This window comes from Ascaphus truei, chromosome 3 (genome assembly GCF_040206685.1).
Source record: "Ascaphus truei isolate aAscTru1 chromosome 3, aAscTru1.hap1, whole genome shotgun sequence".
Taxonomy (NCBI): domain Eukaryota; kingdom Metazoa; phylum Chordata; class Amphibia; order Anura; family Ascaphidae; genus Ascaphus; species Ascaphus truei.
Window position 1 is genome coordinate 115,411,209 of NC_134485.1, and position 24,306 is coordinate 115,435,514.

At 46.4% G+C, this 24,306-nt stretch overlaps 1 protein-coding gene across 1 annotated transcript in view; it reads left to right on the forward strand.

The window, feature by feature from the left end:
* The first annotated feature begins 954 nt into the window (after positions 1-954).
* Positions 955-24,306, forward strand: part of GDPD1 (glycerophosphodiester phosphodiesterase domain containing 1) — a 78,004-nt gene continuing 54,652 nt past the window's right edge. Inside the window, exon 1 of the mRNA XM_075589380.1 lies at positions 955-2,169. Within this exon, the coding sequence (XP_075445495.1) occupies positions 2,034-2,169 (136 nt within the window). The 5' untranslated portion in view covers positions 955-2,033. The remainder of the gene's footprint in view (positions 2,170-24,306) is intronic.

The window sequence follows — 24,306 nt, forward strand, 5'->3', positions numbered from 1 at the left end:
CCCCCCCTGGCCGGTTGAAGTGCGGGCTAATTGAAGCTCCCCCCATGGGTCGGTTGAAGGCTCCCCCCGTGGGCCGGTTGAAGCCCCCCCCTGGCCGGTTGAAGTGCGGGCTAATTGAAGGCCCCCCCACGGGTCGGTTGAAGGCTCCCCCCTCTGGGCTGGTTGAAAGCCCCCTCACTGACCTATCAAAGACCCCCACCGTGGACCGGTTGAAGAGAGGTACTGTAATTCATTATAGTCTCATACTGTACTTTACCCCTTAGGTCCATACTTAATCCCCCCAGGCCCATACTTAACCCCCAACACCCCAGGCCCATACTGAATCCCCCCCCAGGCCTTTTGTCACATTGGGTATCTTTGTCTTTTGTTGAAAATATTAAAATAAACAGATTGCATTATAATGTTTTTTTTCGGTATTACAATAAGAAGAAAACTGTTAAGTAAAAGTTGCGCGCTAACCTTTTTGTTTTTCGTGGTAGGTGTGCTAAGGGAAGGGAGGGGGGGCTACGCGAAGGGAGGGGGGGCTGCGCTAAGGGAACGGAGGGGGGGCTGCGCTAAGGGAACGGAGGGGGGACTGCGCTAAGGGAAGGGAGGGGGGACTGCGCTAAGGGAAGGGAGTGGGGACTGCGCTAAGGGAAGGGAGGGGGGGCTGCTCCTTTCATTTGTCCTGGGCCCCATGATTTCTGTGGGCGGCCCTGGTTAGGCTGAACAAGTATAATATTTACTTTGTTGTAAATTTAAGTAAGGCCGAGGTGCCTTATTTATCCAGCCTGTCAGATACGTCACCTCTACCTTGTATTTATATTGATCTAGACAGAGGAAGACAAACATGAATCATTCCATAGAATGTGTAAGAACTCCCCCGTACCATCACTCCGCCCCATCCAGCAACATGAGCAATACTATGATAATAAGACTTTGCAGTGAGTACTCCGAATCTATGGGGCATGTAAGAATGCAGCAGCAATCCCAATGCCGGGCTGATCGCGGCTGGATCATTATAGCAGTTTCCTGAAAGCTAACAATTGTCTGACACTGTCAAAAGATCCTGCAAATGTTATTGGGAAATCAGCATTTGTCCAACACAGAAGGACTGTGATCAGGTTAATACATGTCCAGTTGATGTCCAGGCGGAGGCAGAAACTGCTGACACAGCTGCTCCGGGACCGAAGCGGTTCTGCCTTTGTCTCTAGATGCGTCTCTGCGTTTGCCGCAGGAGGCAACTTGTGTCTGGGCATTGCGCATGCGCGGTGAGGTCCTTTGTTGTGCTAGGAGGCTGTCAAGGAGGAATCCGCGCATGCGCAGTGAAGCTGGAAGTGACAAGTGTGGCTTAACCTGCCGGGCAAAAGGAAGGAAGCTGCTGCAGTGCACCCAGAGCCAGAGCTGGGTATCTGCTGCACTCAGATACATACACAGCTCGGAAGGTAGAGCAGATCTACCCTCTAGGCACCCAGCAGCATCTTCACCAGCCAGATCTGCACCCACAGCAGTATCTGCATGAAGGGCACGCGCAGGCAGCAACAGGACCTGCAACCCATCAACATCTTCATAGACAGCATCCAGCCAGCTCTGCAGATCGGAAGCACTTACTTGTCCTTTGAGCCCCCCCCCCGCAGAGTCTCTACTCAGCCATATACAGTATATCTGCGTCCGGAGACACCAGAGCACCAGGACATCCACTGAGAGGGGAAACCGACGGAGAGGCTGCCAGCTCTGCACACAGATCCCCCTCACAAATCACCAGCAAGATCTGCACTAGTATCCAGGCCTGCGTCCAAACCAGATCTGAATTTAAAGCACCAAGATAGACCTACATTTTGAGCACCCATCTGGATCTGCCCTCAGTGCCAGGGCACCCAAATAGATCTGCACCCACTACCAGGGCACCCAAACAGACTTGCCTCTAGAGCACCCATCTGCATCTGCACCCAGCCAGATCTGCACCGTGACCACCCACTTACATCTTGACTGAAAGCCACCACTCACAAAAGGTGTGAAGTGGGTGCCCGGTAGGTGCAGAAGCAGTGATCAACATGTCAACCGCCTTGTACCTGCTCACCACTTTGGGGGGCTATGTGATAACCTCTGCCCTGCTTCTCAAGTTCCCCACCATGTTGCACAGGAGAAAGCAGCAGAGGTTCCGCTGCAGACACATCTCCCACCGGGGCGGTAAGGAAGAGGGGTGCATGGGATAATAATGGCATAGGGGGGAAATGACAGAGCCCTTTGCTGCAAGAGGCACTGAGTGGGAAAGTGGGGGGGTTGCCTCTTAATTGCCAGAGGTTCCTACAGTCCCACCTTCCAAAAATGAACATGCTGCAGTATAACACAAAACGTACAATTACATGCCAAGGTAATCCTTCCACCGGCAAAATTAATTTGTATGCTTTTCAGGCCCCTCTAGCAGCGAAAGGGTTTAATGACACAAAAGTATAACCATAAATTCCATCTAACTAAACCCTAGAGGGGCCAGCAACATTTTGCAAAAGCAATTCTGCTGTGTAAAATAATACCGAGTACAGCCACAAACTCCAGCTGCTTAACCCATAATATTTATTTTCTTTCATAGTGCTGGCAGGGTACACAGCTCTGCACATAGAATCTTGCAGGCACAACTAGTTAATGTCGCATAGAGCTTACAATTTAATTTTGGTGCCTGGGAAATTGGGCGACTTGGCCAAGAATCACAAGGAGAGCTGAATCAGGAGAATACTATCAATGCCGGGGAAACACCAGCAACACTATCATGGGCAAGGACCTTCCTGGCTATTACTGTAGGTTACACGCAGAGGCCAAAGTAGCATTAAAACATAATGTAGTTGTCATGTGCTAAAGTGCCAAATGCTTGTAGCCCCGCTTTAGAGTTACATAGTGGATGAGGTTGCAAAAAACATAGTACGTCCATCAAGTTCAACCTATTCTAAAGTTAGTTTAAACAGTTAATTAAAACACTATTAATAAAGGGTTATGCTCTAGCAATAGAAAGAATGTGGCCTAATATGACCACAAATGCTTAGAAACATAACCCCAAATTCGCTAAACTTCATTAAATCAGCTGCGTTTAATACAAATAAAAATACTAGGGATATTTCAACACTGTGTTCACTAAGAAAATGATATGCACGATAGCCCTGTGTTTACATAACCTATTTGCATGTGGCATATTTGCCAGTAAGGAAGAGAGATCTGGGTTGGCCAGTATTGCAAAACCCTAACAAATGCCAACAATCCATATGCAAATACAATACATGGGTGGCTACCATAGGGTAATGTAATACGACCACACCATTATGCTATGGCAGGAAAGTATTGTAAACCCTTTGATACTTGATGGGCTTGCAATGCTGCACAGCAAATGAAAGCATTCAGACGATAAAGCATATAAAAGACTACACAGAGACGCTAATACTACACTAACTATCCTCCCTTGCAAACCAACGAGGCTAATAAGTAATTGCCTAGAAATGCCTTACTAACCCTTATGGCAGTGTTTCCCAACTCCAGTCCTCAGGGAACCCCAACAGGTCAGGTCTTAAGGATATCCCTGCTCCAGCACAGGTGGGTCAGTCAGCGGCTCAGTCATTTTCACTGAGCCACCTGTGCTGGAGCAGGGATATCCTTAAGACATGACCTGCTGCAGTTCCCTGAGGACTGGAGTTGGGAAACACTGCCCTATGGCAAACAGGGGATTAATCCCCACATCCCTCCCTGGGGCACCTACCCCAATTACCCAACCCAACACGCCTAATAACCCCCATGTATATGAATGACTTGAAGCCCTTGGCCAAACCTGGCTAACAGGGCTGGCGCCCCTTGTCCCTGCAAAGTAATACATAACATCATTTTTTTATGCAAAATATATATGACAATATACATGAAATGGTCTTTAACCCATTGAGTGACAATGAGACTACCTAAACCCTCTTGAGAAGACCATAAGTAGCCTCCTTGCCACTCAAGGGATTATTAAGAAGAATACACTTACCCCATCCATATGGAGGTATGTATGTATGTATATCTTTATTTATATAGCACCATTAATGTACATAGCGCTTCCCAGCAATAATGCACGTGACAGTCATATACAGGGCTCGACAAATGAACTCGGCCGCTGTCGAGTGGTTCGGCGTCTCCCGGCATTTTCCTGCGTCTTCAGTGTCTTCCCCCTGCATCTCCCTTGAAAATGGCTCCGCGGCGTCAAATGACGCCGCATTGCCATGACAACGTCACGCTACGTGATGTCATGATGTCATGCCCAACGCAGTGACAGAGGAGCGGGCATCTGACCGCTCTGCTCCCCCTCCCCCCAGTGCCATTTAGGAAGAGGAGTCCCTGCTCCGAAGAGCTTACAATGTAATTGGCAGGTAGGAAGAACGTACAGAGACAGTGGGAGGGCATTCTGGTAAGTGCTTCTGCAGGGGGCCAAGCTTTATGTGTCAGCTGTATAGTATTATCCACGGTGCTACTCATATGCTTCGTTAAGCAGGTGTGTTTTAAGGTGGGTCTTAAAGGTGGATAGAGAGGGTGCTAGTCAGGTATTGAGGGGAAGGGCATTCCAGGGGTGCGGGGCAGTCAGTGAGAAAGGTTTAAGGTGGGAGACAGCTTTATATACAAAGGGGGTAGAGAGAAGACATCCTTGAGCAGAACGAAAGAGTCGAGATGGTGTATAGCGAGAAATTAGGGCTGAGATGTAAGAAGGAGCAGAAGAAGAGTGTAAAACTTTAAAAGTGAGGAGCAGAATTGTGTGTGAGATGCGGGATTTGATAGGAAGCCAGGAGAGGGATTTCAGCAGTATATTAAAGCAATTAATAGACCTTAGTGCTCTGCCAGTCATGGGTTACATACATGCTACTAAGGGATTAATATATACAAAAGTTGTTAAATGTTTATTTAATGTACTTTTATCATCTACTCCAGTTTGGCCATTATCTACATACAAAACAAAAAGCAGAGAAGGAAGTATACACGAACACTGTGATATAAATACTTCATAAGTGCTAAAAGTACTAAAATATATATATATATAATATATCAACACTTAGTAAACAAAAATAGGAATAAAAAATGCAGCTCTTAAACCCTATCAAGACCTGTTTCAGGCGTTCTTCCAGTAGTAGTGGTCTCCAAAGTTGGGGAGCAATGAATCCAGGAGCCGAAAACAAGATAAGAAACACAAAATTGCTCAATATGTTCCTAATGGAAAATGATGTGGGATAGAGGAATGTATCTACGCTCACTTTTCTTAAATCAGAAAAAAGAACATCAAATCATGGCAATCATATACTGAAGGGATGGTTGATCATTCCATAGGGCATAGGTAGTCTTCCTTCTAGGAATCTCTGTCTCAAAACAGAAGAGAACACAATAGTGCAGAGAATCCACAATAAAAGCATCTTTATATTGATGTGTTCTTCTCTTCCATTTTGAGACAAAGATTCCTAGCAGGAAAATTACCTATGCCCTATGACAGTGGTACGCAAACAGGGGGGGGCCCAAGACTTTTCTGGTGGGGCGCAGCGTTTACAAAGGCCCCACACTAAGAGCGCGAGGCCTCTGTAAACTTAATTACCAGGTTCTGGTTACGCGTCTCTATGACAACGCAGCGTCAAATGGCGCCCGTTGCCATGGAGACGTGATGTCAAATGACGCAGCAGGTCACATGATGTATCATTAGACGCGAGGGAGGCGCGACCGAGGAGGGAGCAGGTGGGGGTGTTTTTCTTATACTGTTTTCTAGTCCTAGATTCTGCGATCCCCAACTTTGAAGACTGTGACGGTAGGGAGTAGCCAGTCTTCATAATAAAGGTGAAGCCCGACTGGTTACCCCTGAAAACCGTGGGTCCCTGGTAGCTAAGTTGCCAGGGACACTGTAATGAATACCAAAAACACTGTAATGTATACCTAAAATGTATACCTATGTGTTTTACCTTTCCCCCTTATACAATAAACATGAGATTTCGGAGTGGGAGTTTCAAAGGGGATATTTGGGTCAAAATATGTTTAGATTTTGTGTAGGAGTTCGGGGGACAGAGTTACCGGTAGTCCCGTAATTCTCCCTGACGTGAAGGCAGGAACTGCGGCTACGCGAGGTGAATTACACCAGGGCTACACAGTGTTCCCCAGAATCCTGGTTTTCGACCATAAGTATCCCAGACCCATTTTCCCCATAAGTATAAGGTTTCCCCAGAGAAGTTCAATAAAACAATGTAATATGTTTTATACTGTATGTATTAATCTCTATACAGTCAGCCCAGGCATCTTCATAGGTGCCGGGTTGTCTGCATAGAGATCGTGGATCAAAGGGGAGTAGGGAAGTCCAGAGGTTTCGGAACAGTTTGGTGGGCGAGGAAGGGCAGAGTACTGGGTCCGGAGAACATTGGCTTCCGGCAGGGAAGACACTTGGACTGCCAGACCTGGTGGAGCCTGCCAAGCGGGAGGCAATGGGTTGGCTGGGGGAAGCTGCTGCTCATGGGCACGATTCCCATTGGCCAATTCATATTTCCTGCTCACCCAGCTTTTTGAGCCGGCTCGACACCCCCCCCCCCCCTACTCTGATGTCAGCAGCCGGATGAGCCCCCATTCTGATTGGTTGGCTGAGTTACGATCCGTTCTCTGATTGGTCGCCAGCCCCTGCTCCATGTTAGACATATAAAACCGAGGTCTTTGTAAGGGGACCGGCCTATCAGAGAACCAGACGATCTCAGGCTTAGATCGGTGAGGCACGGGCGGACCTTTCAAAGTTGCTCTGTTGTCGAATAGCAGAGCAACCGGCATCGTTTTTAGCCGGAGAAGCCTGCCTAACTGTGACTAACTCCTGCAATTTGTGGCCAAGTTCTATTTTAGTGGATGTAGCCTGGTATCTTCCCGGGGGAAGGTACCTTGACGTTTCTGGACCAGGAGCGGACAGGCTAGTGGCGCCCCCAGTAAGTGTATATTTTCTGTATTTTGTGTAATATCTGTATGTCTGCTGGTCTCGCCAGAATAAACCTCATTTTATTCCACTACCTTGTTTTGCCTAGTGAATGATCCCAGTAGGTAAAGGTGTTAAAAGTACTGGTCTTCCGTGACAAAGACCATTACCTACACTGTCAAGATAGGCCTAACGCCAGCATGGGGTAGGTGATACAAAACAGGTGATATATTCTGGCAGTAGCTTGATATTGGACTTATATGAAGTAGCATGTGAATAAGTAATTTGGCATTAATTACTCATCTGCATTCTCATTTGCTCAGTTAAAACAATCACTGACATATCACTGCGGTAAAAAGCCCCTTATCACTGCCTTACTGCTGGTGATATGATTTTAGTGAATAGCTCGATTAAATAAAATTGGCACTGTACACCAATAACACCAATTTGGTTTCATTTATTGACCTTTAGAGAATCAAGGCCAAAGTGTGCCTCTACTATTGGTTAGAAAGCAGTGTCGACAACACACAAAATGATATCATGTTAGGATCTGTGTGTTGGGGTAACTTTAAGTTCTGGTTTTTTTTTTTGGTAAGGGGAAATTTTGGGACTATCTAACGTTTTGCCCATAGGTGCCACAGTAGTTCCTCTGCTCGTGCTGAATTGGGGTACTATGCAGCTTACCACACGACAAACTTTCTGTTTTAATAAATATAGCTGGTTTTACAGGGTCCAAAAACATGTAGTGTGGCTGATGAATATGTGTGGTTGAAGGTATGACTTTTGTGTGCCTGCACGTATGTCTGGATACTTGATAGCAATATACATCAGAGTGCATTTGTTTTCACAAGAGTAATGACGTTCTCTCCAAACTAAATCTGGGCACCTGCTCTATCTCAGAGAAACATGGGTGTCAGTTGCTTTGTACTTTACACTTGATCTTCCATCTATAATGGATGTATCATCCAGTAGGAACTGGCAAGGAAGGCAACATCCAGATGCAGGGCACGATGTAAGACATGCCACACACAACATGGCGCTGCCAAAAGATCTGGCATGACACGTTTGGATATGGCAATCGCAACATGGCGCAGCTGGAGTGCACAGTGTGATGTTGACACAATAAAGGACAACGCATGGCACAGTAGAAATGATAAACCCCTTCCCTGCCAAAGAGGCCATCAGTGCAGTGCATTGCAGTCTTTCTAGCACTTCATGGTTTTCCTTTCATATGAAATCTAAGTAGCATGATGTGTAATCTGACCTGCTGAGTTTGCAGTATATATTATTATTATAGGGTCTGCAATGCGGTATACAGAATAAGATGACAATGCTATTTTTTTACACAGCGTTGCACATAGGTAGTAAGTACCCTTTCTACACATAAGTTGTAATATATAGTATTAGTGGCACAGATCAATTAGATGACTTCCCAATGTCACAAGGAACTACTTCTGAGTAAAAAAGTCAGTGGCATAACAGCTGTGTTTTTTATGATGTGGACAAGGAGTTTTGACATGTCAGATATGATGTTTTTACGGTGCAAGATATATTATTATTATTATTAATCATAAAGACACAAAAAGGCAAGCTCTGCAGGTGCACTCGAGATGAAAATGATGGACAAATTAAAACGTAGTTTATTGGTAATATACTAAAATGAATGTGCACAGAAAAAACAGACATAACACACAAATAAAAATAGCCCCGGTGGGTCTGAGCCAATGAAAGGAGGTGTGGGGGTGTGGGATTGCTAGTGGTTAGATCAACCATGTGATACTAGTTCATGATAACCGTGGTAGTCGGCTTTGAGAAAGGTTAATGTCTTTACATAGTGCTAAATAGCTATTATCATAGACTGCCGGCTAACCCTTTACTGACACCCCGGAGCCAAGCTGGTTAGTTTGCCTAATATAGTACTATAGTTGCGAGTGCTATTGCTTAGTATTTAGCAACAATGTTTCCTGTGAACTGGATCATCGTAGTCAGAGACGTTTAGCATATATATGCTGTAATCGCTAGTTCAGTCTCTGGTACAATTTACAATGCTTCGCATGGAAAGTATTAGCACGTATGCAGGGAGGCAGAGTGTACGTATGTCTCAGTTACTGGGGCAGACTATAAGCTGACAGAGACTACGAACGAGCAGCGCTTAAGTCGGAGAATCGGTATGGGCTTTAATACTATCACACGTCTCCGTGTGTATGAAATCAGAGCCGGTGCGTGGTATCACTGCTGTATGTGCTGAAGCATAACTGATTGTATTAGTTTTGTTAATGCTACATTAGCTGCCGTGTGGATTGTATGACCGTGTGGTGCAGGGCCTATTGGATAGTACTTAGTATCCTGAACCCCACTGGACGCTCAAACCGGCAGACCCCCCACTCAGGGAGCGGTTGCGGTTTAACAGGGAGGCAAGGTGCCTGTTAATAGCTGCTATCAGTGCACGTTGGGATCCGGCTTGGCGATCGGAGAGGGCTAGGGTTTAGCAGACAGTATTGCTTGAAGTAGGGTAAGTAATATCCCCAGAGCCCCCAGGCGCCTAGAGCATACGCCAGTAGCTAATGTTATCTGCATTAGGCTGAGTCCCCACTGGTGCTGAGCGGGCGGCGCTTGGCGCGGTTATTTGCATATATATATATATATATATATATATGCAAGTTCCGGCTCATGCGATGTGCGCGCGCATGCGTGGGCACACACGCTCGGCGCTTTTGTAAATATAAAATTTTAACTTTCCCGCTTGCTCAGATAGCCCGCAATTGTGCCCCCCCCCCCACACACGCGTGTGCAAGTTGCAGGACACCCGGCGCTCATGCCCTAAGCATGAGCGCGCTCAGCGCCAGCGGGGACTCAGCCTCACGAGTAAGTCCTAGTGGGTAATACTTAAATATCCCGTCACCCCCCGGGACGCTCAAACCAACGATCCCTGGTAGAGTTGCTTGCCAGGGAGCGGTAGCGCATTAGGCAGGGAGGCAAGGTGCTTCTGGTAGCAGTTATAAAAGCATATGATTAAGCGTTGGAAGTAATGCGAAACGCACATCGGGTCATGTGGATTAGTTGACAGGAGCAGTGAAGGGGAAGCATAGTGGGGAGACTCTCTTTACGGGGGCCGCCTTTTCTGCGACTCGGGTGTTATCTCAAGAGATATAGGATTATTTGCACTGGGCACAGAGTTATGGTGACAGTGCATGGCTACGTTAAATGAACAGAGGTTATACGTACATTCAATTTACAGACATTTCATGGACAGTTAGAGGTAATATATGATTCTGGGCGTATGTAACAGTTATAGACAAGATTAAAATGAGAGACAGCTGAAGTCTTGAAATTACTTGTACTGGAGACGCTTTTGAGAGTCTCCGGTAGGTTGTTCCAGATGTGAGGAGCACGGTAAGAGGAGGAGGAGCGGCCGGAATCTTTGTTGAACCTTGGGACCGTGAACTGTCTTTTGGAGTCAGAGCTAAGGGGATAAGTGCTGCGTGTAGTAGGGGCGAGGACATTCTTGAGATAGGCGGTGGCTATGTCAATGTGACAGTAGATGTTTTCTTATATGCTCAATATGTATCACACCTACAATGTAAGATAAGGCATACACAGTACACCACACCTGCACTTAACTATTGACTTCCAGGACATAATGGTACACAACTTGCAAAATCTGATAGAGACATACAGTATGCAAATTAAAAGAATATGTGAAAAAGGAGGGGTCAAATGCTGACAACTCCCCAAGTACCCTACTTACTGCACTCAGTATATATCCACCTTAATTGGTGCGGTGTAAATACCCAAATACACAAATTGTAGGTGACTATATGGCAGGCCTGCACAACTCGTAAAGTGAGATGGGCCGAACTGCTCCAAGGAAAAAAAAATTGGGCCGCACGGGTAAAATCATCATCACCATCATCATCTCTCCTCCAGCACCTCATCATCATCATCATCATCCTCATATCTCCCCCAGCTCCCCTCATCATCATCCTCATATCTCCCCCAGCACCCTTCATCATCATCCTCATATCTCCCCCAGAACTCCTCACTATCAACCTTTGCGATACTCCCCATCTATCTCTCATACCCCCATCTCTCCCCCTCACCCACACACATAATACTCCCCCTCCACATCAAACACACAATACCCCCCTGCACACCACACACGTCCCACCCCCCTTGCACCTCACATCGCTCTCCCCCTTGCACCTCACATCCCTCTCCCCCTTGCACCTCACATCACTCTCCCCCCTTGCACCTCACATCACTCTCCCCCTTGCACCTCACATCACCCCACATGCACCTCAAATCACCCCCCTTGCACCTCAAATCACCCCCCTTGTACCTCAAATCACCCCCCATGCACCTCAAATCACCCCCATGCTCCTCAAATCACCCCCCTTGCACCTCAAATCACCCCCCTTGCACCTCAAACCCCCGAACCCATAGCGCACCTACCACGAAAAAATATCTATCCGCAGGAGGTGCTGGCTGTTACTTCCCCCTCCGTCCCACGTTGGGAGCAGGGGGGCGGCCGCAGAGGAGCTGGCTGTTACTTCCCCCTCCGTCCCACGTTGGGAGCAGGGGGGGGGGAGCGGGCCCTGCGCATGCGCGCCGGGACCGTGGGGAATCGCCGCCATTTCCCTTAACTTTTTTTTTTTTTAATTTATTTAATTAACTGGAGCCCGGCCGGAGTCATCGCGGGCCGCACAGAGAGGCCAGGCGGGCCGCACAGAGAGGCCAGGCGGGCCGCACAGAGAGGCCAGGCGGGCCGCACAGAGTGGCCAGGCCTGCGGGCCGCACAGAGTGGCCAGGCCTGCGGGCCGCACAGAGAGGCCAGGCGGGCCGCACAGAGTGGCCAGGCCTGCGGGCCGCACAGAGAGGCCAGGCCTGCGGGCCGCACAGAGAGGCCAGGCGGGCCGCACAGAGTGGCCAGGCCTGCGGGCCGCACAGAGAGGCCAGGCGGGCGCACAGAGTGGCCAGGCCTGCGGGCCGCACAGAGTGGCCAGGCCTGCGGGCCGCACAGAGAGGCCAGGCCTGCGGGCCGCACAGAGAGGCCAGGCGGGCGCACAGAGTGGCCAGGCCTGCGGGCCGCACAGAGTGGCCAGGCCTGCGGGCCGCACAGAGAGGCCAGGCGGGCAGCACAGAGAGGCCAGGCCTGCGGGCCGCACAGAGTGGCCAGTCCTGCGGGCCGCACAGAGAGGCCAGGCGGGCAGCACAGAGAGGCCAGGCGGGCCGTACGTTGTGTAGGCCTGATATATGGCATAAATCACGATTAGCAACTGCTCACATCACTGGAAGGACAGACGCTACTAAAAGCCATATTTGGCTAGAAAATACATCTTTATTAAATTATAATGTGGACGACGCAAGACTCACATAAAAATAAAAGGAATAAAAACTCCAATCGTGCAATCGTGCAATAAAAGTGATGTCCTGTCAGTAGATATTATACACTTAATAGTGTGATATAACAGCTATTATAACTACTGACAAAAGTGCTGCCCCCTCTGTGTGGTGGGTATCTAGGTAGAGGGTTTATGTCTCCTTAATGAAGCCTATGTATGGCTAATATAACTGCCACCCTTGCTATGCAGTAACACATATAAGGTGTAAACACTTAGCCATTGAAGTATATTGATATAGTGTGAAATGGGCTCGTGAATAAAGTGAAGTCTTTGCAAACTGCAGCAGAGTATGTTCTAAACACTTGCCACAGACAGACTTAGGGGAATGGAGTATTATGCTGCTATGCTATAGTTAGTAGTGGGGAGCTATACATTTCTATTGGGTATGTCTAGGAAGTGTGTGTACTGTATGTGGCAAGTGTTTAGAACATACTCTGCTGCAGCTGCTGCTGCAGTTTGCAAAGACTTTACTTTATTCACTAGCCCAAGGTGGAGATATACTGAGTGCAGCAAGTAGGGTACTTGGGGAGTTGTCAGCTTGTGACCCCTCCATTTTCACATATTTGATATATGTTATTCCTACATGCACCAGCTTCACACAATTTATTTGTACTGTAATTAAGGTGAGCGGTTTTTACACTTGATGTGCATACAAAGTAATAGAATATTAATAATAATTTAAGTCACAATATAATTCATTGCTAACTGCATTGTCAGTGTTCATTGTTGCAGGAGGTCATATTGCCAAAGTAGACTGCAGAGCGATGATTTACAGACCTGTCAAGGTTATACATACACATAGTAGATGAGGTTGAAAAAAGACGTAGGTCCATCAAGTTCAACCTATGCTAAATTTAGACAACAGATACTTTATCCTATATCTATACTTACTTCTTGATCCAGAGGAAGGCAAACAAAAAACCCCAGTGTCATATCTAATGATATCTCATAAGGGGAAAAATACATTCCTTCCTGACTCCAAGAATTGGCAATCGGATTAATCCCTGGATCAACATCCTTCCCATGTATACAAATTTGGTATATCCCTGTATACCTTTCCCATCTAAAAAGATGTCCAACATTTTTTTTTGAACAAATCTAATGTATCTGCCATCACAGTCTCCATGGGTAATGAATTCCACATTTTAACTGCCCTTACTGTAAAGAACCCTTTCCTTTGTTGCTGGTGAAATCTCCTTTCCTCCAGCCTCAAGGGATGGCCCAGAGTCCTTTGTATTGCCATTGGGATGAATAGTTCTTTTGAAAGCTCCTTGTATTGTCCCTGACTATATTTTGTATATAGTTATCATGTCCCCTCTTAGACACCTCTTTTCTAATGTAAATAAATCTAATTTAGCTAGCCTCTCCTCATAAGTTAGAATGTCCATCCCCTTTATTAATTTGGTGGCTCTTCTCTGCACTCTCTCTAGTTCCATAATGTCTTTTCTTAGGATTGGTGCCCAAAATTGTACTCCATATTCAAGGTGTGGTCTTACTAATGCTTTGTAAGGGGGCATAATTATGTTTACTTCCCTTCCATCCATTGCCCGTTTGATGGGTTCAGTGTGTGTACGGATCAGCGTGTGTGTGTTCATGCAGGGTTCAGTGTGTGTACGGGTCAGTGTGTGTGTATTCATGCAGGGTTCAGTGTGTGTACGGGTCAGTGTGTGTGTATTCATGCAGGGTTCAGTGTGTGTGTACGGGTCAGTGTGTGTGTGTTCATGCAGGGTTCAGTGTGTGTACGGGTCAGTGTGTGTGTATTCATGCACGGTTCAGTGTGTGTGTACGGGTCAGTGTGTGTGTGTTCATGCAGGGTTCAGTATGTGTGTGTACGGGTCAGTGTGTGTGTTCATGCAGGGTTCAGTGTGTGTACGGGTCAGTGTGTGTGTATTCATGCAGGGTTCAGTGTGTGTGTACGGGTCAGTGTGTGTGTTCATGCAGGGTTCAGTGTGTGTACGGGTCAGTGTGTGTGTATTCATGCAGGGTTCAGTGTGTGTGTACAGGTCAGTGTGTGTGTTCATGCAGGGTTCAGTGTGTGTACGGGTCAGTGTGTATGTGTTCATGCAGGGTTCAGTGTGTATAGGGGTCAGTGTGTGTATGTATGTGTTCATGCAGGGGTCAGAGTGTGTGTACATACAAGGGTCAGTGTGTGCTTATGTGTTCGGCTCAATCTGTGTGCATGCAGGAGTGTCAGTGTCTGTGTATGTGTGTAGGAGCCAGTGTGTGAGTATGTTTAAAGTACGTAAACCATTCCTCTCTGTGTTGTTTGTCTTCATGAGTAAATGTTAATACACTATACCCTCTGCATTTGTGTTCTTGTCTTCATATGAGGTCAACTAGGAGTCTGCAGACCTGAGGATTTCACTAAATGGAGCACAGTATTTTGTGTATTCCAGTGCTATTTATCACTGGGCTTATTTGCACATTTAACTGTACACTTTTTGTCACTTTGCGCCACGAGAACTTTTTGGTTTAGGTTGTTAAGCTGCGGTTTGGGGAAACCGCTGTTGTTCAGGCAGCAGCTTGACTTTACCACTATATTTGTTGCACTTTAAGTTTTTTGTTTCACATGTTTAAAGTACGTGCTGCTTTTATTATTGTAAAGCTAATAAATAACAGAGGGGAATATGCTGCAGTGTTTGTAAAGTGGTATTCGTTCAGAAGTGAGTTTTAAAGTGCCTCCTTTTTTTTATCAATAGTCCTGCAGCAGCTGTGTAACACGGATTCAGGATGCAAATATTAAAAAAGAGGGGTTGGAAATTATTTTATTTAATGGAATTACGAAGAACGACTTTGGGTTGTATTCCCTTCCAGAGGCGGCATTCACATAACCTTTCTCAATAATATTCACTTGTGAGCAGATTCACATGTCTCACACAGGTCTGCAACCCTGTTTTTCTCCATTATCTCCTAGCATACAATGTGTCACTGCAGCCAGGGATTCTGGGTAATTACAACCAAATGAGCAGTCTGTAACGCTTGCGCTCACCATGAACAAGGCGGGACCCCGGTACTGAGGTGGGAAAGTATAGAACTGCGCACCCACAACAGCGGGGGCACGCCTGGGAAGTGGATCGTCAACGTCACCGGGTCTGGGTTGGAAAGATCGGGTTAGTCTAGATACTTGCCGAGGTCGTGGGGCGGAGCCAGCAGCGTAGTAGATGTCTGTTGTGCCGTGGTCAGGGGTTTGAGCTGGTGGTGTAGTAGAGTGTCCAATGGCCGTAGTCGGGGATGGAGAAGTGCGGGTAGTCAGAGGCAAGCCGAGGTCGTTATCCAGAGAGGGTCCAATAGTCAAGTCGGTACACGTGAGATCAACTGGAAACAAGAAAGGTAAGGCACAAAGCAAGGCAAAGCAAAGCAGGAACACAAGGCTACAAGGGTTTATGCTCAGCAATGAATGACTGTGCATGCAGGGTTTAAGAAGCAAGGCTGGAGCAATCAGTGGGAGAGGCAGAGCGGAGATGCGGCCCCTGCGGGAGCAGGGATTGGACAGAGGATGCAGGAGACAGGTAAGCATTGGTGGCATGGGGCAAGGGCGGAGGATGACGGTGGCAAGGGGGCGGAGGGGTGAGAGGGGGTAGAGGCAAGGCCGGAGGGGTGAGAGGGGGGGTGGTGGCGTGGTGAAGTAGGTGCAGCGGCGGTAAGGGCGGAGGAGTGCGGGGGGGGGGGGGGGTTGCAGCGTGGTGAAATAGGTGCAGCGGCGGTAAGGCCGGTGGGGTGAGAGGGGTGTGGCGGGGTCGTGTAGTAGCTGCAGCGGCGGCAAGCTGCAGCCGTCCGGAGGTGTGTGAGGGAGGGGGGTGGTTGTGACGGGGGGTGGCGTCGTCGGCCAGAAGCTGCGGCGGCGGTAAGACGCAGGCGTTTGGAGGTGTGTGAGAGAGGGGGTTGGTTGTGCCGTGTGCTCTGCTTCGTTTGATGAAAGAGGCCGGAGGGGTTAGAGGGGCGGTGGTGGCGTCGTTCAGGAGGTCAAGTGGCACTAAGACCGGAGGGGTGAAAAGGGGAGGGGGGTGGCAAGGCCGGAGGGGTGAGGGGGGGGTGGCGCCATCCGCAACAGCAGGGTTCGACTTACTTTGGTCGGTGTGGTGGTCAGCGTCTCCAGGGGTGTCAGTGTCTCCAGGGGTGAGCGGTTAAGGCTGTCTCAGTGTGGTGTGTGAGGAATGGAATCCGCAGGGTAGGCTCATCCAGTATGAGGAAGCTCAGGGGTGTGATCAGTCCACACGGGTGAGAGTCTCAAGCGGTATGAGTGTGGTGTGTGAGTGTAACAGTGGGTTAGAGCGCACCGGCCAAGGAGAGCCATGGGGGGGGGGGCGGGACCCACGGGGGGGGGAGGGTGAGACAAATTGGCCAATGAGAGCCGTGGGAGGGCGGGTGGGTGGACCGACGGAACAATCAAATAGTCTACAGGGACGCACAAACCACACTTTCAGTTTTATATATATATATATATATATATATATATATATATATATATATATATATATATATATATATATAGATGGAGCTGTTTTAGGCAATTTGATTCCAGTGATACAGTTGTTCCAGTGACCTTGCTTGTACCACCAGCTGATACACTGTGCAACATCTTTCTAAAATCTAGATGAACAACTGTTTCAAGTCTTGCTTGTTTCATGCAGGACTCACTTAGTGGAAAGTAGTGGAACTTATTTTTTATAACCAAGGTTTATCTCCTAAAGTTGTGGTGCCGGTAACATTTTTAGTCTGATTTCTGGTTATCTCCTTATATAATCAGTGGGGAATATACCCAAAGAAACTATTGAATAATCGCACTGTATTTTACAGTATATTATTATACACTGTTTCTTTTTTCATTTTTTTTTTACATATTTCACGGAGCACTGATTTTGTGCAGAAGAGCGCCAAGGGGGACAATTTTCTTTGTAAAGAACTTATTTGACTGCTCTCTCACATAGTTTATTCACTAAATTGCTGATGGTCATTCATGAAAATGGCTGTTAACAATCGATCGTTATCGGGCCCTTATTTATAGTAAGGTCATTTTCTTGTTTAATTAACACTGCTATCTTGCATATATTCGGGTCAATGTATCAAGGTACTTTTATACAAGCATACCCCGCTTTAACGTACGCAATGGGACTGGAGCATGTATGTAAAGCGGAAACTGTACTTAAAGTGAAGCACTCCCTTTTCCCCACTTATCGATGCATGTACTGTACTGCAATCGTCATATACGTGCATAACTGATGTAAATAACGCATGTGTAACAGGCTCTATAGTCTCCCCGCTTGCGCACAGCTTCGGTACAGGTATGGGGCCGGTATTGCTCTTCAGGACGTGCGACAGGCGCATGCGTGAGCTGCCGTTTGCCTATTGGGCGATATGTCCTTACTCGCGAGTGTACTTAAAGTGAGTGTCCTTCAAACGGGGTATGCCTGTACTCTTCTGCCAGGCGTGCATCATTTTGTCACTTGGAGAGTTAAATGAATCATGTTGTAAATTATAATGGGTTGTATTCCACTTCCTTTCCCCTTCCTTGCTAAGGCCTGGGTCACGGTGCCCGACCGCGCGGAGGCTTGCGGAGGCTGTGGGAAAGTTGGTGCTTTGCCTGGCCATGGTCGACGGGCTGTGGGGGGCGTTCCTAGGGGCGTCACAGAGCTGGTTCGCCCTCATTGGGCAAACCGCTCACGTGACTCGTGTGTCGCCGCCAAGAAATCAGTTTCAACTGATTCTTGCGCAACGTGCGCCCTCCTGCCCCCAACCATGTGCGCCCGCACGGTCTATGGGTGCGATCACTTCCTTAAGGCAATCTGGTCCTCTGCGTGGTCTCCCACACCATCGACTCGGCCTAACACTGCGTCAAATATGAAAAGCCCCAAGAATATGTTTTTTACATTTAATGTAGCAGAAAATAAAATAAGAATGTCAGGTGGTAAATCACACTTTTCTTTGGGTTGATACGTACACTTTACACATAGAAACGGATTCTCACATTTTGAGTCCCCAAAGCCTGTGCACCATGACAAGGGCGATGTGAATTCTCTTTTCATCGCTCACCGATGGAGAGGAGACATTTCAGACCATGCTGCTGTTATTGTAGCTGAGCTCACCTTGGTCCATGGTCTCTGCCTTCAATATCTCGTAACATGATTAAGCTAAAAGACATTGCAGTTTGCAGGCTTTATTGACACTTGCTTAGCAGAACTGCAGAGATAAGTAGTTAAATATATTTTTGGGTTGCAGTAAGCACATATGACTCTTCTCACAAGGCAATAACACAGTGCTTATAATGTTTACCAAGCTTCTGCTAAGCCTTTTATCTTATTTTGAAGGACTATCTTTCTATAGGGTACGTTCATATTTTACGTGCTGCCTACCATGTCTTTAAATCAACGACATATTGATTTTTTTTCTAGACATTATTTGAACCAGGCAGTCCTCTGGAGCCATCTTAAGCTCTGGGGTACAGCAGATTCCCCGAGTTGCTGGTATTACTTCTTCTATTTTCAAAGATGGCGCCCGTAGTCATCCAAGTGCGGCTTCCTTTTGGCCCGCAGGATTTGGCGGCCATTTTAATTTCCCTAATCGGAGCTGAATGCATCAACCATCTAGTTTAAACTTATTAAACATATCACTGTCACTAGTTTGGTATTACAGTGAGACTGACAATTTAAAAAAGGGATTTGGAAACAGGCCGCTGTGCAATAGTGGCCCCTATGCCAGGTTGCAAACTGGGGGGCACGAGATTTTTATTGGGGGGGCACGGCGGTTGAAGAGGCACCGCTCTCTTCTCTAAGGCATTTAAATTAAATGCATGGGGATTGCGTGAGGCCTCTGCAACCTCATCTTACCTTGTCTCCGGTGGCGTGATCCCACGACATCATTTGACGCTGGAGACATGGTAGGGGGAGGGGGGGAGTGCAGACAGAGGGGCGCATCCCTGCCCTATGCAATGCTGCACCGCACCGTAGAACATTTAGTCCCATTTATTTCAATGGCACTGATTTATTCTGTTCCACAGGGATGCTTCTTCACAGCATATTGAATAGAGAAGCAGAATAACACACAATTCGCAATGCATGACGTTATTTTCAAGTGAATGGAACTTGCTGCCTCGCTAATTATGCACTGACTCACATCTCCACCACATTGAACTGGGACCAAAGATAGCCAGAGAATAATAACAACTGATGTTTTACCACATTTTATTACGAATGCCCATTGCGCTGCAATGCTTTGGCGGAATTGACATGTGGCAAAGCCCAGGCTCGGGTAGAAGTATTTTCTGCTACAAGGACAGACCTTCTTGGACTTCTCTGCTGCCAGAAAAAGAGAGGGAGTTGCAGAGGTCTTTGCGAGTTGCTCTCATTGTTCCTGCTCTTCTCAGCTGACAGGACTGACTTAGAGATGCTGATGAATTATTTGCAGCTTCAGTATGTCAAAGAGAGTAGCCTGGTCCTTTGCATAAGGAAACCCATTGACCATGGCATTTGATTGCTGCATTTCTTGATGACTGGAAGGTTTGTGTTGCAAGCTGCCTGGGTGTCCATGTTACATCCAAATTATTGATAAAGTAATAAAGCACGCTTTCTTGGTCCCATGGAGCCGGCAGATAAATAATGCACAGAGCTCATCAATGTAATTATAGAGAGCAATATAGAACAAAAGTCCAGAAAACCTGTGCTACAGAACTTCTGAAGAGTGTATGTATGTATGTATGTATGTATGTATGTATGTATGTATGTATGTATGTATGTATATGTGTGTGTGTGTGTGTGTGTGTGTGTGTGTGTGTATATATATATATATGTATGTGTATATAAATATATATATATATATATATATATATATATATATATATATATATATATATATATATATATATATATATATATATATGTATGTGTATGTAAAGTATACAGAGTCTCATATGAGTCCAAGAAGTTGAGTTGTATATTCAAGGTGTTCATAAAAACCTTTCAATCTGTCAGGTTTGGGAGACAGTATGTGATAATGTTGTCACTCATGATTTAGTGGAAAAATAAGCAGTACCTGTTTTTATCTCCAAATGGGGATTTATGGATAATAGGGACAGAGATAGCCTCTTAGACTGGTCTGACCTGTTCTCCACCCCACTTATATGGAGTAACCACAGAGTGTGTAAAGCTGATCACAATATATATGGTTAATTTAAATTAACACCTCGTTAAGTGCTAGCATTTATCTGCAAAGCTAGAGAGAGAGAGAGAGAGAAACACACCTGAGATATATATGCAAATTTGACTCGTTTGCATATCCAAATTAGCATATGTCCCAGGTGTGTTCCTTTTTTTCCTTTTCTTTGCCCAGTTGTCTCTCCATGTGTTTTATAAGGCTGCGATTATACAGCACGTGATGGCGCTCGTGGGCGCCAACCACAAATTGCCTAATGCGTATGAGGATGCTCCAAGAGCGCGTGGGCGCAACCAGCGATTTGAGGAGACAATTTTTTTTGTCTATTCAAGCGTGGACGTCTGACGTTCGCGTCACGTGAGCGGTTCTGCCAATGAGGGCAAACCAGCTTCGTGACGCGTCCGCCACGCCTCCCCAACCCCCTGCAGCCAAGTTTGCTGGGGCTATACGCTCCTTGCCTAAGACGGTATTTACGGAGGTATATAAGGAACTTGGCACTCTAAAATGAGGATGGCGGTAAAAACCTTTACTAATGAGATATACAAGATATACCTTTACTAATGAGATATACAAGATATACCTTTACTAATGAGATATACAAGATGTACCTTTACTAATGAGATATACAAGATGTACCTTTACTAATGAGATATACAAGATGTACCTTTACTAATGAGATATACAAGATGTACCTTTACTAATGAGATATACAACGGCTGTTTTTGTGTGTGCATATAATTAGCTTTGTGGGTCTGCGTTATCTGCAGGGAAAATAACGGCCGTTGATGATGCTAAAGAGGTAAAGATGGCTAAGTGTATGAGCTCCAGGTGGCTTAAGCTATGTGTTTGCAATGGCAAATAAGCAAATGTAAACGGAGCAAAAATCGGATGTAAACGGAGTATCCTGTGCAGCTATGTATAGATATGAGAGTACTGGAGAACAGGAGGAGACATATGTATGGGGACAACATGAGCTATTAATGATAAGCAATAGATCCCCAAGTCCTGGCTGACCCGGTGTGGAGTAACTTTTATTCACTATTACGCACCGTCCTGTGACTCCTCAGCTGCTACCAAAGACGCTGCTAAACTTTGTGCGCCCTCTGGTCAGCCTCCGATGGCGTTTCTTCAATCAACAAATTAGCATAACAAAAAAAATGATCAAAGTAACAGGTGCTCCAAAAAAAATAATAGGGAAACTCACCAGCAAGGAAAGTTTAAAAACAATTTATTGAACCTACACAAAAAAACATAGACAAACAATAAAAAAAACTCTCCTCCCACGCGTTTCACGCCATAAACAAAGAATAAAAAAACTCCTCCCACGCGTTTCACGCCCCCTATGGCGCTTTTTCAAGGAGTAACTATTGGGGGGAGGTGGGTGATCTTTATACTGTACCTCCCACCACGAGAAAAAAACAGCTGGTGTCAATTAGTGATAATACACAGAGAAAGATAAATATAAAAAAACACATAAAAAGAGAAATAATAAGGAGAAAAGGAAACAAAAACAGAAAAGCATGAAAAAAAAGGGGGAGAAAAGAGAACAAAAAAAAGAGGCAAAAGAGAAAATAAGATTAAAAAAAAAAACACAAAAAGACCATTATTTTTTCTTCTTTTTTCTTTTTGAATTCGATTAAAAAAATTTAAATAAAAAAATAATCCGATGGGAATGCTGCTTGCCTTGTACAGATATAGCACATTGTTTTTGCACCTGTTAATGCGGTCGTGTTATGAAAGGGTAGTGCCATTGAAACCAACAGTTTAGGACAGCGGGTGCGCAAACTGGGGGGCGCGACCCCCAGGGCGGGCGCAAGATTTTTTTGGCGGGGGGCGCGGGTTGTTGCAGAGGTCCCGCGCTCTCCCCCCCAGGTATTTCAATTAAATGCCGGGGGACCGCGCGAGGCCTCTGCAACCTCTACTTACCGAGGTTCAGCCGGCATTTGACGCCGCGAGGTCATGTGATGTCACAGTTGCCACGGTAACGTGACGTCAAATGACGCCACGTAAGGAGGGGCGGGCGCACCGAGGAGAGCAAGCAAGGGGCGGGGGGGGGGGGGGGCGCCCCAGTTTGCGCGCCCCTGGTTTAGGAGATAACACAGGTGTTATTAGATTAGTTCTTTTGTGAGGTAATGGGGGTAATAACTACATCTGTCTGTGCTGTAATATTTATTTTTGAGCGTGGCACAGTAGGGCTTTCTGGAATAATGTTTTGGAAGCTAGTGAACGTATGTGAAGCCCTGAAACAATTGCTGACCATGGTAGAGAGTGTGGGACATTGAGCCTCGAGCTATTGCAGTCGCAGGATACGAAGCGACAGGAGACTGCTCCTTTAGTAATTATTACCTTTGTCCTCAGTCCACTTTACAACTTATCAGGCACTTGAGCCACACTCTGCTTGCAAAGCACTTCTCTGCTCTTCCTTCCTCTATGACATGTGTTTGCGGCTGCAGCTGTCACATTTCAATCATTGACATGACGCGGAGATGACTCACACTTTTGCAACTTCTGTAAAAGAGGCAATGGTGGTTCGTTTAAACTGCGCTAGTGCCGATCGGGACACTCACACTGAAACTCCCATTGAAGTCCATAGGAATTTCTGCGTGATAGTCCCTCAATTGGCTCTAGCCCAAGTTAGGGAGTGGCTCCCCACGTGCCTTTGCAACAGAACCGTTTGTCTGATTACAAGAAATGCTTAAAACTGTTTGACCTTATTTTAGAGAGTAATTATTATTATTTTTTTACAATATATATACATACAGATTAGGGTTGCCAGGTGGCGTCTCCAAAAATATTGGACTCAATGGTGAAAGGTGCGTCAGGTCACTATGTCCAGGAAGGAAAATACTGGACACATACATGTCCAGTATTACAGTACCTCTCATTTTTTACTGGACAGAGTATAGGCATACCCCGTATTAACGTACACAATGGGACCGGCGCATGTATGTAAAGCGAAAATGTACTTAAAGTGAAGCACGACCTTTTCCCCCTTATCGATGCATGTACTGTTCTGCAATCGTCATATACGTGCATAACTGATGTAAATAACACATGTGTAACAAGCTCTATAGTCTCCCCGCTTGCGCACAGCTTCGGTACAGGTAGGGAGCCGGTATTGCTGTTCAGGACGTGCTGACAGGCGCATGTGCAAAGTGCCGTTTGCCTATTGGGCGATATGTCCTTACTCGCGAGTGTACTTAAAGTGAGTGTCCTTAAACCGGGGTATGCCTGTATCCAAATACAGGACAGTCCAGTTCAATACCGGACACCTGGCAACCCTAATACAGATGTAGTAAGACTTGCCGTCCCCAGCACTGCAGATGAAAAAACAAAAGTGTGTGGTGCTGGGGACCGTGTCTGCCGCGTTAATGCTTCCGTGCCGTGACCGTTGCAACAAAGATGTAAACTTAACCACATCTGTATGTAGCCAGCGCTATTGGAACCGCTGGTGTGCTCCCATGGGGGAGATAGTGTGGTAGCTATGCCCATTCCTTGCGCGGCTGATTGGAAACGAGGGTTCTTTCTCACGCTGGTGCTCTGTGTGTCCCGCGTGGCAGCAGGGCTAATAATGCTGGTTACATCTGTGTGCACTAAGAAAAAGAGACAGAGCTTTTATAAAAATAAAGATGATTTTACTTTGAAAGTAAAATTGTCCGTTTGTAAATATAAAAAAAAAGGCGCTGTAGACGTGACCTGTAAATAAAATGGTTTTGGTACTTCTGGTTTGTAACTACAGGCATACCCCGCATTAACGTACACAATGGGACCGGAGCATGTATGTAAAGCGAAAATGTACTTAAAGTGAAGCACTACCTTTTTCCACTTATTGATGCATGTACTGTACTG